Source organism: Oreochromis niloticus, linkage group LG7 (genome assembly GCF_001858045.2).
Source record: "Oreochromis niloticus isolate F11D_XX linkage group LG7, O_niloticus_UMD_NMBU, whole genome shotgun sequence".
NCBI classification, from domain to species: Eukaryota; Metazoa; Chordata; class Actinopteri; order Cichliformes; family Cichlidae; genus Oreochromis; species Oreochromis niloticus.
This window is the reverse complement of record NC_031972.2, coordinates 63,236,527-63,249,993: the sequence shown is the minus strand read 5'-3', so window position 1 is coordinate 63,249,993 and position 13,467 is coordinate 63,236,527. Positions and strand designations below refer to the sequence as shown.

The 13,467-nt window shown below is 44.0% G+C and overlaps 1 protein-coding gene across 2 annotated transcripts in view; it reads right to left on the bottom strand.

The window, feature by feature from the left end:
- elmo3 (engulfment and cell motility 3) overlaps positions 1-13,467 on the bottom strand; it is a 24,028-nt gene extending 10,561 nt beyond the window's left edge. Inside the window, exons 1-15 of one of the 2 annotated variants that reach the window (XM_005471156.4) lie at positions 13,193-13,467; positions 9,068-9,179; positions 6,417-6,457; positions 6,226-6,298; positions 4,957-5,007; positions 4,598-4,767; positions 4,281-4,380; positions 4,049-4,200; positions 3,585-3,663; positions 2,598-2,648; positions 2,383-2,505; positions 1,929-2,051; positions 1,739-1,843; positions 1,451-1,559; positions 1,237-1,373 (exon numbers count right to left, since the gene is read on the bottom strand). In XM_005471156.4, coding sequence (XP_005471213.1) covers positions 1,237-1,373; positions 1,451-1,559; positions 1,739-1,843; positions 1,929-2,051; positions 2,383-2,505; positions 2,598-2,648; positions 3,585-3,663; positions 4,049-4,200; positions 4,281-4,380; positions 4,598-4,767; positions 4,957-5,007; positions 6,226-6,298; positions 6,417-6,457; positions 9,068-9,145 — 1,392 coding nt within the window. In that variant the 5' untranslated portion in view covers positions 9,146-9,179; positions 13,193-13,467. The remainder of the gene's footprint in view (positions 1-1,236; positions 1,374-1,450; positions 1,560-1,738; positions 1,844-1,928; positions 2,052-2,382; positions 2,506-2,597; positions 2,649-3,584; positions 3,664-4,048; positions 4,201-4,280; positions 4,381-4,597; positions 4,768-4,956; positions 5,008-6,225; positions 6,299-6,416; positions 6,458-9,067; positions 9,180-13,192) is intronic. The other variant, XM_003447048.5, reaches the window with a different exon arrangement.

Here is a 13,467-nt window from a genome sequence, read left to right as displayed (position 1 = left end):
TATAATGTATTATATATTATGTATGTATGTCTTTATCCTGTCTTCCTTCTCTCACCCCAACCGGTCGCAGCAGATGGCCCCGCCCCTCCCTGAGCCTGGTTCTGCCGGAGGTTTCTTCCTGTTAAAAGGGAGTTTTTCCTTCCCACTGTCGCCAAAGTGCTTGCTCATAGGGGGTCATATGATTGTTGGGTTTCTCTCTGTATGTATTATTGTAGGGTCTACCTTACAAGATAAAGCGCCTTGAGGCGACTGTTGTTGTTGTTGTGCCATCTCATACACTAGAAGAGATCCAGCATAGATTGCACAAATATCCAGGGTCAGAATAAAGGACTACTTTTAGACCTCTGTCTGCCTGGCTATATTTAAATAAGGTAACGTTTTTTTATTTTATTGGGCAGATCCACAAAACTTTGATGACACCTGGTACTACCCTTGAACTTCCTGAGCCTGAGGTCAGCGGTTCCCTCTCTGACTCCTCCAGTCTGCACGATGAAGCATCCTTGGGTAAGACACTGAACCAAAGTTTCCTCCGATGTATCCATCAGAGTGCATGATTGCTAAACACATCACTCATATGCATGTATGACTGTGTGCTATGAATATAATAAAGTGTTTTGTTCCCGACCACACAGATGCATCTAACATCTATATTTTCTATACATATTCTGTACATTGTCACCTGTATATACGAACTTCATGTTTATAGGACCACCTTGTGTCTTGCTTTTATATTTTATTTTCCCTTGCTGTAAGAGCTCTTTAACACCAAAATTTCTCATCCGTGGGATAATAAAGGTTTATTCTATTCTACATAACACGAAGAGCTGCGTTTTCGTTCCAACTCATGGTGCTATTGTGCAAAACGACAACTGTCACATAGAAGAATTTACAAAAAGCCACCGTTCACTTCAGTTTGGTCACTGGCTCGATTCCACTCATTGTTTTCTGATTTATGGAAGCGTATTTGTGGTTGGGTGTACCACAAATGACTCCAAGTACTCCATGGGAAAGTGAGACTGACTGTCACTGCATTTAGCAAACATCCCACATGTGGCCATGGAAGGTTTGGATCTGACTTACCCCACGTCACCGTTTCACACACTGCCACAGCCAACGACCAATTAAGCCATTCTAGATGAAGAGAGCAAACTCTCCCATCTATGTGAGGACTGAGAACTTGCGTGGTGTATAAGGACTGAGTTCCTTCTGGCAAAGCGAGCGCCTCTGCTGCTGTACCTTGTCAAAGTCTTCCTGTGTGGCTCTCATCTCTTTCCAGGTCTTATTGAGCAGCTGAATGCAGACACAGAAAAGCTCCTCCATCAGCCGGTCCTGACTGAAGAAGATGGGGTGGTAGTCGGATCCCGTCTCCGAGGCTGTGAACAGACACAAAATAAATTAGAGCTCGAACAAGAACAAGCAGAGATCGCAGTGTGTAAGAGATCAGACTGACGAGGCTCTCCGATCCGAAGGATTTCACACAGGATGAGCGTGAGCTGGATGCTGCTCCTGGCAAAGGGACACTCGTGTTTGTCCTCTCGACTGCTGTTCTCCAAGACAAACTGAAGACAGAAACAGAGAACGGAACGTTTATTATGCATTCACCTGATTTTTGAGCTCATCTAACAAATGCAGCCACTTGTACTTGATCATTTTTTCATTTAATATGCACCACACCATCTTAAATTCAGACAGAAGAGGTTTTATATATCTAACTAAACGGCAGACAAGTCATGCTCACCCTGCTGTAGGCATCAGGATAACGCGTGGCAAAGTAATACATGGTGTCCAAAGCTAAGAGACCCGGAGGCGTTCGTGACAAGTCCTGACCGGGGTTACTATTATTCTGAAAGGAAGGAAGACAACAATGTTTCTCATATAAACGATAGAAAAACTGGCAGACAAACAGTTACTGTGTGTCTGACGCTTACAGAAAAGCCCAGTTTCCTGAACTCTTTAGCACAGAGTGAACGCCGTCGTTCGTGACTCAGACTGTTCTCGCTCTCTGTCTCGAACGCTGCCTGCCTCAGACCGTGAAGGATGTCTCTTTGTTCCTGAGGTGAAAACAGGTGGACACACAGTGGACTGGTAGAATCTTTATGTGTTTCTGAGCACGACAGAACATTAGCAAGGGTATTTTATTTATAAGATTTTATGATTATAAATGTAAAAACATAAATAAATGTGCAGCCGACCGAGCGTGGCTTTAACATGTCTGTGAAGGTCATCGTAGTCTAAGGAGCTCGGAAACAAAAGCGTCTGGACTTGGGCCTTACTCTTAGACCTGAAGAAGCTTCTCGGATGAAACGTCTTCAAGGAAACTTAAAGTCCAGACGTTTTTCTTTCCAAGCTCCCTGAAACCTGACCTGTTGTGTTGCGGCTCACCTGGCTGCAACAGTCCAGAGGTGTCCTCATGCGGGGCTCCTGGAGATTCAAGGTAACTGACTGTAGGACATAGAGGTAGTGGGCCATCTCATCTTGGACTGAACCAGAACTGTGGATTATATTCTGCCAGAGACACATTTGACATGAATACATTTTATATTTTATCGTCATTAAAAGAATTTTGAAAAGTAATCGTACACGTGAAGATAATTTACCTTATATATATACTGACGGACATTCTTCTTAGTCAGGAAATCGAACATATCCTGGAAAACAAAAAGAGCACGTGTCACTGGACTGCACAGACCTGCTTCTACCACCAGGTGGCGATACAGTGTCGGTAGCTGTAAGGCAGGAGGATCAGCCTGTGGGACTTTGACCTCTGTGATGAAATCACTGCTTGCTGGTACGTGCATCTCTGACTCAACCGCGTTTTTGTTCGCAACTATTTTGCTGATAAGAAGGGTGGGTTTGTTGACCTGATGTAAAAGTGAGGAAGTAACAAAGAGAGCCTGAGAGCAAAGAGCCGGAGGCCCGAATGAAGGAACTGTTTGTGCACAACGAGAGAGGAGCAGGAACAGAGGCGCAGAAAGACTCGACTGTCTGCAGACGGGTCGTTTTCAGCTGTCTGGAAGAAGCGGTGCCTGTGGGATTCTGACACGCATGAACAACAACTGTCCTTCACCCTGAGGCACATGAGCAACTACAGTCCTCTCAGATTATGAGATAAAAACACAGGAAAGAGAATGAAATTACTCCAGGAACAAGTGCAGGCTCCGTGTCCAAACCCCATGCAGTCCATTCTGCTGTGTCCCAGAACTACAGCCGCCATTTACCTGAGGGACGCCTACATCAGCTACACTAACACATACTTTCAGCCCACACATTCACAAGGTAACATATTCACACAAAGCATCAAGTTTGAATGTCTTTGATCCTTAAAAGCTGTCACTAGGACACATTTATGAGTATCAATGAAAAAGCACCTGAATCTGACATCAAACAATGTTTTTCTCCTGCGATAGAAAAATCAAACTTTTAAGGTTACTGATGATGAACAGTGTGCACGGTGCTGCCTGGAAGTAAGACACTGAGGAAGAACTGCGAGCCAAACTAAAATACCTGATCATCTGCATGCTTTAAAGTTTTACTAGTTTGGAAAAGAGGAAGTGCATGAAAGGTTTGAAAAGTAGCAGAGGCACCTTTCGGTCCGAGTCTCCAGCTGTTTGCAGCAGGGCCATGAGCAAGGCCATGGCTTTGGTTTGTATCTGCTGATTTGTCCTGAAAAACATTAGACACACACACAAAAACATTATTTTTACAGCTTTGCAGCCACATGGAAATGCGTGCATGCTCCTTTAACAGATTTCAGTTCTCATATCACTACACTGCACTCGTGCAGTAAAAACTGGACAGTTTACATATTTAAAACTTCCTGTTACAGAAACAACGCTGTGACTTACTGCCCCGTCACCTCGTTGCATTACAGTGGTGTTACTCGAACGCATTTCACATGACACTATATTTTTGTGCAAGATTAAGTGAAAGCAAATGATGCGGAAAGAACTAATTAATGATTTTGAACTTTAAGAAGCAACAGACACCAAGCGAGTGTGACTGTCACATTTTAAACGTTCGTTGAATTGTTGAGTGATAAACTACTTACACCTGAAGGTGAGCAATGAGCCTCTCCATGGTGATTTCCTGTTTGACGTGCAGGAAAAGGCTGTGGCTGCTGAGCACCATGCTCTCCAGGATGTCCAAGCACACCTGCTGTATCGAGGCGTCGGTCGACTTGGCGTTCACAAAGCCGGCGATCTGAGGGAGAGACGTGAGCTTCAGAAAATCAAACTCGGAAAACATGCGAGAGGCGTGCGGAGAGCAGCGGGGAGGGAAACCTTTTTGATGAAGACAGAAGAGAGGTTCTCCCATGAAACGATCCCGTGATCCATCAGCTCCATAAAACCCGTCAGCGTGTGGGTCATAATCACATTACTCCTGAATGACACAGTAAAAAGAGGCAAGCATTAGACATTCACACGGATACAATCAGTGATGCAGTTGGTGCTTTAAAGTCAGTAACAGTAAAGTGTTGCATCGCTGAGAACTCAGCCAATCGTGTTGCTGCTACCATCACAGAAAAGAGCTTCAATGAATCAGTCAGTGATATCTGACGAGGACAACATGCAGTTACAAACACACAGAGAATACTAACTCGTTAGAGTCTTCTACAATCTTGACCAATAAGAGGTGTCCGTCTCGACTGATGAACTCCTGAGCAAAGGTCACGTCTGTTGAAACGGTCGCTAGTTCCTTCAGCGAATCGCAGCGCACGCCTGCGTCCGAGCTCTGGATACCCTTGAACAAATCCTCCGCGCAGCGGCCCTGAGTTCATCCACGCCAACGAAACGCACACAAAGAAACACAACGGCTCAGAAAGGGTGAAAATCATCAATCAAGCACTGACGCGACAGTTTAGACTTCTGGAGTTCTACTTTTTCAGCACGTAGCAGAATGAGTAACACAGCGAGAGGTTACAGAGGGAGAAGAATGTGAAACAGGCTGCAGACTCACCGGTGCCTTGGTCAGACGCAGAATGCAGCCGTTCTTAATGTCCAGACGATTCTACGACACACAAACAAGCAGGCATGCAGACACGGAGAAAAGGGTTTAAAAAGAACACCAAAAATAATCTGCGCACACTCGCGCTGCTCATTTTGTTGCAGTTTTTTGTATACCAGAGGACTGCACATCCAGGCAGACAACGAGAAGTTCATTCCTCACATTATCAGAGAATGACTCATCCTGCATATGTACTGTTTATTTACCAAAGGCAAAACAGATCAATGTTAAAACGGGGTTAGCAGACCACCTGAGGCTCGGGCTGCTGTTTGCACCATGACCCTGTTTAGCTTTCAAATCTAGAGCAAAAGACAAAAAGGTTCAAACTAATACATAAGACGTGAACACAGATGTGACGAAGTATTTCAGCCCAAATTTACACCTCATCTCAGTCCCTGTTCTTCATGCCAGTTACAAATGTTAAAGCCGTGCAGCTTTGCATAAATGTCACAACCAAGAGCTTCTGCTGTTCTTCTTAACGTTTATTAACCACAAAGTAAAATCTTTGCAATTAAGTCTGTGTTTTGTGAGACTGCCCCAGGCCTGTGCAGACAGGATGAACCCAGCACGTTAGGGGTTTTTGGTGGTCGGAGAAACAGAGCTCAGAGAAAACCAAAGGGCCCTGCCTGGGCTCAAACCCACCGACCACCTTACTGCTGATAATATTAACATGCACATTTCTGAAGTCAGACTGCCACTAAAAGCAGGAAATAATCAGCACCATTATTAGACTGCCTCAAATAAGTGTTCCACAGACTCATCAAGAAGCCGACCTTAAACTGAAACATCTGTGTTTAACTACGTGATCACTGCAAAAAACTGAACCTTACCATCCCTACGCTAACTGTAAAGGAGCTCTCTCCTGCAGAAGCCTCCTCTGCATTTTTCCAATGCTGATGGGTCGATAGTCTTATCTCAAAGAGCAGGAAAGCTTCAGCAGCAACCTTTAGGAGGAATCTGAGTGAAGCTGCAGCTGCTTCTCTCTTTAGCTTCTGCTTTTCCCGTTTCACGCTCGTCTTTGATGACTGAGCTCCAGGGAGACGCTCGTAAACGCAGGCAAAGTGCTGACAAAGTAGTGATTCACTGATCTAGTGGCAGAGATAGATGCTTATCTCGTAACCATGGAAACATCTGTAAGGCTGACTCGGGTCTGGTACTTGATGTTTTTGCAGAAACCTGAGCCAACGACAGACGTATTTATGTTGACTGTTGCCGACTGACCGATTCGGTGATGTACATCTGCACTCCGTCAGCATACTGCAGGGCGTAGTTCTCGGACCCGGGGAGATTCCATCTACACACACACACACACACACACACACACACACACACACACACACACACACACACTTTTCAGTGTGACCAATGAAGCACGATGATGTCAAGCAAAACAACCTCCATCACATACTTACCCGTCGCACACCTCCTTTATGACAGCAGACAGAGGTTTTTTCTGCAGAGACACAACAAAACAGCACTTAGTCAGTCACACATGCATGCAGACGCAGCATAAAAGGCACACACCTGCTGCACAACTACTATGTTTCTCTGTCAGGGAGCTGAATTCATGCTTCAGTAATGACATGCTGTTATGGGATCACAGTACCACAACTATTCCCGCTGGCTGGAAACCTTGTTTGCTGGGCAGAGGAAATCCTAAAGCTCCCCGACACTTTGTGAACAATGTTGCCCTCGGTGCCCAGAGTCCTCTTTGTACGGAAATAAAAGCCAGACTACTTCCATGTCTGACTCTCAGCTATCCTGCTATTAGTGGTCAGCCCTGTGGTTACCCAGTCAAAACGTCTTCAGGTTCTGTGGTAGACCCAGTGGACGGTCTGTCATTAGTGGCAGCAAAGAGGGTCAACGAATCAGATGCGTCTGCTGAGACCGTTCGGGCCAATGGGAAGTTTTCATGGCGAGATAGAATTGGTCGCGATTTAAAACAAAACTATTTTGTGTCGAGAAAGTAACACTCGTGAGTAACTTATTGTGCCGGTTCCTCTCAGAATAATCCCAATGAGATTATCAGCTGTTCAAATAGTGGGTGAAAGGTGCTGGTTGGGAACCTGTTTAAGCCTACACTAGTATGCTACTCTGAGACTTCACAGCCAGCCCTGCTGTGCACTTTAAACCAAACTGTCTTGCGCAACAAAGTACAACTTCCCCAAAGTTTCTGGGAAACATGGAAAACTTCCCCACAATCACATGTAGTGCAAACAGAAAGCCATTACTGCTATGAAACTCTGTTTTACTCTTAAATCCATTAACATTAGTGACGAAGCTTTCACACTTTCATGGCTCATATCAACATGAAACCCCTCTGGCTGAACGATTAATAACTGCACAGTATCTGATTTTTAAGTCTATGAACACAACATGTTCACGTGAAAAAGTCCCTCCCAAGCACGTTTTAGCAAGAAACAGACCGCAGAGTCCTGTCATGCGAGTCGCCAACAAGAGCGACTGAAAGGAAGCTGAAAGTCTACGAAACTCACATCAGTGCATGTTCAAAATTCTTTTAAATGAAGTGAGCCAGAGTTTATTTTTTTACAAATGCAGGGAGAAAGTGTGCTGCAGCTCCTGCTGCATCACTTTCCACAGCATCACTGTGCAAACGCAAGAAAGGGGCGTGGCTTTCGTGTTATTAGGAAGAAGAAACGCACGGGTCCATAGGTGCTTTTAAATAAAAACTCTAAAATGAAATGCATATAAGGTGCAGCGGGAAGTGAGAAAAGGACATTTTAGTTTAAATGTCAGTGTAATAATCAGAGGCTTACATCATGTTTACAGTCGGGAGCAAAAGTGTTATTCTGACAGCTAATTTAAACATTTCATGTTGTAGCAGCTGTATCAAACCACAGCGGTAAGGAAGTGGGGGATCATCACCATCGGTAGTCACACACACACCTAAAAGTGCCAATATTATTAGCGTCTTTCAGTTTCTAGAGTCATAATTAACTCACCTTTTAAAACCTTTTGCCAAAGCGCGCTCTCTCTCTCTCTTTTGTTGAACTGACACTAGCAGGAGTGAGCGGAGCCGTCACAGACACACGGGCTGATGCACAGTCGATTCACCAATATGGTGACACCTTTTTATTCCCCCCCGCAAGAAAATGCCCAACATTGTTCAGATGAATGCACGTCTCTGTGGTCTGGCACTGACTGCAGCCTTTTGTCCTTTGAGTCATTAGCGTGAGTGCTGCTATGAATGCGCCGGAAAGTCTCAGCACTAAAACCAACCTGTGCAGAATTAATCGACCAAATTACCTGATGCAGCCTGACTGAAATATGTCACAATCTGGAGTTCAATCAGAGCGTTTGCATTCTGACCAACTCTCTGATGAAATGTGTTCATAATGGCTGCAGAATAAAGTGGTTAAGGTTCCCCTGTTTGATTCCGCCGAGCAGGTTTATATTCACCGAGATGCTGATATAAGATACTGATGGTGTAACAAACTCAGAGGTGTAAAATGTGAGCCGAGGGTCACAGCTCTGCCAGGTTTTTTGTTCAGGGAGTCCTCATGCGCCATCATTCCTGCACTGGTGCAGAATGATGCAATTACTGCACAATCTCATCTGTTCTTACAGAAAAACTCCCAAAATGCCAGAAATATAGGATCAGGATACTCTCCTAAGTTGTCCCTTTTCACACATAGCATCGAGAGAGCGACAACTTCACTACGAGCTGACTGGTTAAAGTGACGAGCTTGTTGAACCGAGCATGCTCCCTTTGTCACACAGAAACAGTCAGATCACATGCATTAAATAAAGTTTAATGTTCAGTCCTGCTGCATCAGACGTTTGCACGATCATAGGGCATTGTTCACGGCTGCGGTGCACGTGTGAAAACGGCTTTCAACTCTACCAAGACAAGCAAATTAGGTAAGATGCTCCGCGGAGGGAAACAAATTCCCCTTGTGGTTTAGAGTTCGATCAAACGGGGACATCAGAGAAGAAGCACATCAGACGCTCTGTGTGACAGACTGTGTTATTTTAACCAACCAGAGCGCGACGGACGTTATCAGTTAAAAGTGTGCACATTGTATAAATGAGTGTGCATTACCTGGTCCAGTTGTATGAGCTGGGGGTAGGCCCCGGGCATCTGGATGGCTATCTTCACTATGTCCTTCTGCTGCGGCATGATGGCACCTCTTGGTTACACCTCTATTTGGCTGCTAATGGAAAAACAGAGTTTTTGAGCACCTGTGGGATTTAAATACATTGTGTCCCATTTCAGAACATATATAAAAACCATGTGACCAAAGTGGACTCAAGTTTGCACAAAAAATGAGTCTCCGTCATTTCGACAACAGAAAGGTGGAATAAGAAAACGAGAGTGAAAGCTGACAGTCTGTAAATCTCATGGCTGCCTCGTGCTGATCCAACAACCGTTTTCAATATGAAGCTGCAGAACACTGCTGTTCCTCTTTCACTGTTTATTTATGGAGTGCTGAGTAAAGCTGAAACAGGTAACCTCCTGCCCGTACAGGCACCTCCAGTCCTTCCATCGTTCTTCTCCCACTTCCCAAGTTGCAAATTCACACTTCCTCCTCAGCCCTGATAGACTTTTCCCAGAGGATAAAGAAGAAGCTGCTGTTGCGCTTCAAACCCTTCCTCGTCCTCCTCCTCAGTCTCTCAACACATGGACAACACAGTCTGATGTCGAGTCTTCTGTACATTCACTGGCTTGGTGTGATTAACAGCCCAGCCTTTGCTTGATCTCGTGGATGGTTTTTGCATTCTGTCACTTCCAGCCTCAAAAAGAAAGCTCGCAGTTTTCAACAAAGCAACACTCCTACTGCTGTCACAACAACCGCATGCTTTCGAGGCCTCCTCACCTCCCTGAGGCCCTGTCTGACAAAAAGGGCTGTTTTAAGTGATGATAAAAATGCAGCCGATACCTGGATGTCACCTCTCAAACATCCATCTTTGTTTGGGGGTAATTTACATGGACTAGATGGAAGGAGAAGTCTGAAGGGCTAAAACTGTTTGGTTATGTTGGATCTGCTGTGGTGCCAAAGGTCAACTTCCCTTTGAAAAACAGTAAAAATAAAGTATTCATCTTAATAGAGATTTATAGTAACTGAGGTCTACTCAGCTTCTGAGTGATCGAATTCAAAGGCCAGCCTCTCACGCTACGGTTTTTATTAACAATAACTGAGAGTACCTGTGGTTTTTAAGCTGTCCAAGCTGCTTAATGAAGAATGTGAAACTGAGCCCATGTAGGTACTTGCTGTGGTTACTGCTTTGGCTGCAAAGAACTAACCAAACAAGTACACATAAATTGCATCATATACACTGGTTCCCACTACAGCTTTGACTACACCAGTTTCCTAACTGGCCTGCAAGTGGAAACTGAACTTAATTTCAGGTCTGGGTGTCAAAATCTAACATTTCAATTAAAAAAATGACAAGTACATCAGTCAAAGTTCACCAAATGAATCTTTTTGACTTTTCCACTGTGAAGATGAAGTTTGTGGAAATTTCTGAGAAAGTGCTGTAATAGTGAAACTTGGTACAAAGAGTCTTTCAACCCCTGAAGAAGTTTCCTTTTTCCTAGTCAGCACAATCATCAAGTCAGCACTGACTAGTGTCGTAATTTACAAGAAGACACCACTAATAGTAGGATAACTAGTAGATGTTGTGATGATAAATACAAAGAGGATGGCACTCACAGAAAACACGCTACCTGCTTGGCATTATTTACATCATCAAATATAATTGGGTCGCTTCCTCTCAAATCAGCCAGTTTTTAGAGCTCAAGCGTCTCCACTTGGCATAAACAAAGAGACAAAGAGCAGAAGTTCTCTGGGAGGAAAGATGATGCCAGAGGTCAGGGATAATGGCCAGACTGCTTCGAGCTGATAGAAAGGCAACAGTAACTCAAATAACCACGTCGCAATCAAAGTAAGCAGAAGAGAGTTTGTGAATGCACAAAAATGCTGTGCGGTCTGATGAGTCTCAATGTGGGGGCTATTTTCTTAGCACACTTTGGGGCTCTCGGTAGCATCGTCTAAACGCCACAGCAAGTACTGTAGCAGACCACGTCCACCTATTTATGACCACAGTGTACAGGTCCTCTGATGATTGCTTGCAGCAGGATATTGTGTCATGTGTCAAATCATTGCAAACTGCTTTCTTGAACATGACAGTGAGTCCAGGGTACCCAAATAGCCCTCACAGTCACCAGATCTCAGTCCAAGCACAGCGTCGTGGGGATGTGGTTGAAGGTGACACTCACATCATGGATCTGCAGCAACTTTGTGATGCTACTTTGTCAGTATGGCCCAAAACCTCAGGAGTGTTTCCAGCTCCTTGATGAATCTTTGCAGGCAGTTCTGAAGGCACAAGGGGCTTCAACCCAGTACTACTACGGCATCATCTGACACTGTGACACTGTACAAGAATAATCCGTGTGGGAAAAAATAACTATGTAGACCAGAGGATTCAGAGCTCACAGCCTTGCAATACTGCTGTCGCATCTATAAGCAAACTATACGATCTATCAAAAAGAAGGAAATGAGGTTGTAGACAAATGTGGCCTGGCGACAGAAATAGAATACCACAGTACATTTCATCTAGACCTTAAGGTTGAATATTGATATAATCTGAGCAGACTAGAGCTCCAAGCTTACTCGTTCACCGTGGCCTATCCAGGACGGAGATCAGCCTGCATTCCTATCATCCAAGAAGAATCAACTTAAGCTAATCCTTTAAGCATTTCCTACAAAGTATTTTTAAAGTGTCTGAATTGATTTTATACAGCTTTACATTTAACGCATTAATGGTCAGGAACGCTACACGATGGCAGAAATACAAATTAGAATAAATTAAAAACCTCTCATTAATAGAAGTTACCATTTCCTTAGGGGAACTAACATCCCCAGACAAGGAAAGATGAACTAAAAGACCTCAAAGATGTTTTTTGCATTTTTAACTAAACCCAACTTGCTTGTATCGAAAGTTAAAAAGCTGCTGATCAGCAAAACTGTGTAAGCTGCTTCATTTACTGAACTCAGGAAAAGAGGGAAGCTTTCATCTGAGGCTCCAACAGAGGTTAACCACCAGTGCGTGCTTGCCTCAGTCAGAGTCTGTACCTGTCTGTGCCTGTTTGTGATGCCCCCCCAGAATTAACCAAGTGGAAGCTGAAACCACACCCACTGTCTGGCTTAAAACAGAAGAGAAGTTGAGGTTTAACTTTAGTACTCTAAATGTAATGATCCCAGTTAACAAAAATCCTTTAATAACCTGAACAACTGGTCAAATAAGAGATTAGCCAATCTTTAAAAGACACAAAAAGCCAAAGCCCCAGCAGTGTAATACTTATGGATAATAGCTGCTTCCATCTGACAGCCAAAAACAAGACATGGTTATTTTACAGGCCAGCAGTTACTCAAACCCATTTACGTGTAAATCAAAGAAGAAGGAGAAGAAGAAAAATCAGCCTTGCTGGGTTTAATCAGATACAATTTTCTGCTTTTCTGAAAGGAAGTTGCTAGAAATCTAACAACAAACAGGTCGTTATAATATGGGAAGTTATAGCTGCTACAATAGACGAGAACTCAAAGAGTACATCTCTGTGTGCACTCGCTCGCTGTGCAGCTGAAATAGGTGACTGAATATAGACAGCTGTCACTGTCTATATTCAGTGAGCAGTTTGCTTCATTAGGCTTAAAACCACAAGCAGGCTCAGAGCTTTTGTTAGCCTGCAGATCCTGTGTGTGTGTCTGAGACCCCCTGGACTGGCAGACCCCCCTACCCACTGTGGAAGTGTGTATGTAGGGAGGGAAGAGCTCAGCTGCCTGAAATTCCTGACCTGACAGAGTGGCACATACACTCGGTAAATCTGAAATGCTACAGGGTTCCAAGAAAAGGGGATTTATACAGTAGAGAAAACTGGAAGCTTCCTTTTTAAAATAAAAACAGAAACACTTATATGGGGTTTTCTTATAATAAGACAATTGTGCTTTACATATAGCACATGTCAGTTCAGTAAAGTCATGTGTTGCTGCATTAAGTTAGCAGCTAAACAATGTTTTAGTTAAAAGTAAACCATTCAGTGCAAAAAATAAGTTAAAAGTGCACCTAATCTGATATGACCGCAGCCACAGCGTGTTGAAAACAGTCAACACAATAGTCGTGAAAGGAATGTGAGCACAGCTTTCTTTTTTCCCTGAATGCCTCCTACCTGGTATGAGAAGACAAGTCAAGAGCTACTATCCTGCAGGAACCGCCGCAGTCGGAGCGAGAAACATTTGCAGCTCCTTTTTTACTCTTCGGGAAGAACCAAGTCGGTCCGCGGAGGTGTGTTCTCCTATAAAAACATCCGAGCCGCTGAGAAAATCTCTACTAATGTCTCTGCAAAAAGTTTTAACTATGATAAGTTGACCTAAAAGTTCCGGGTCGGCCGGAGTCTCTTGGTCGAGCGTTTTTTTTTTTCTGTTTTTTTTTTCTGGAGTCAAA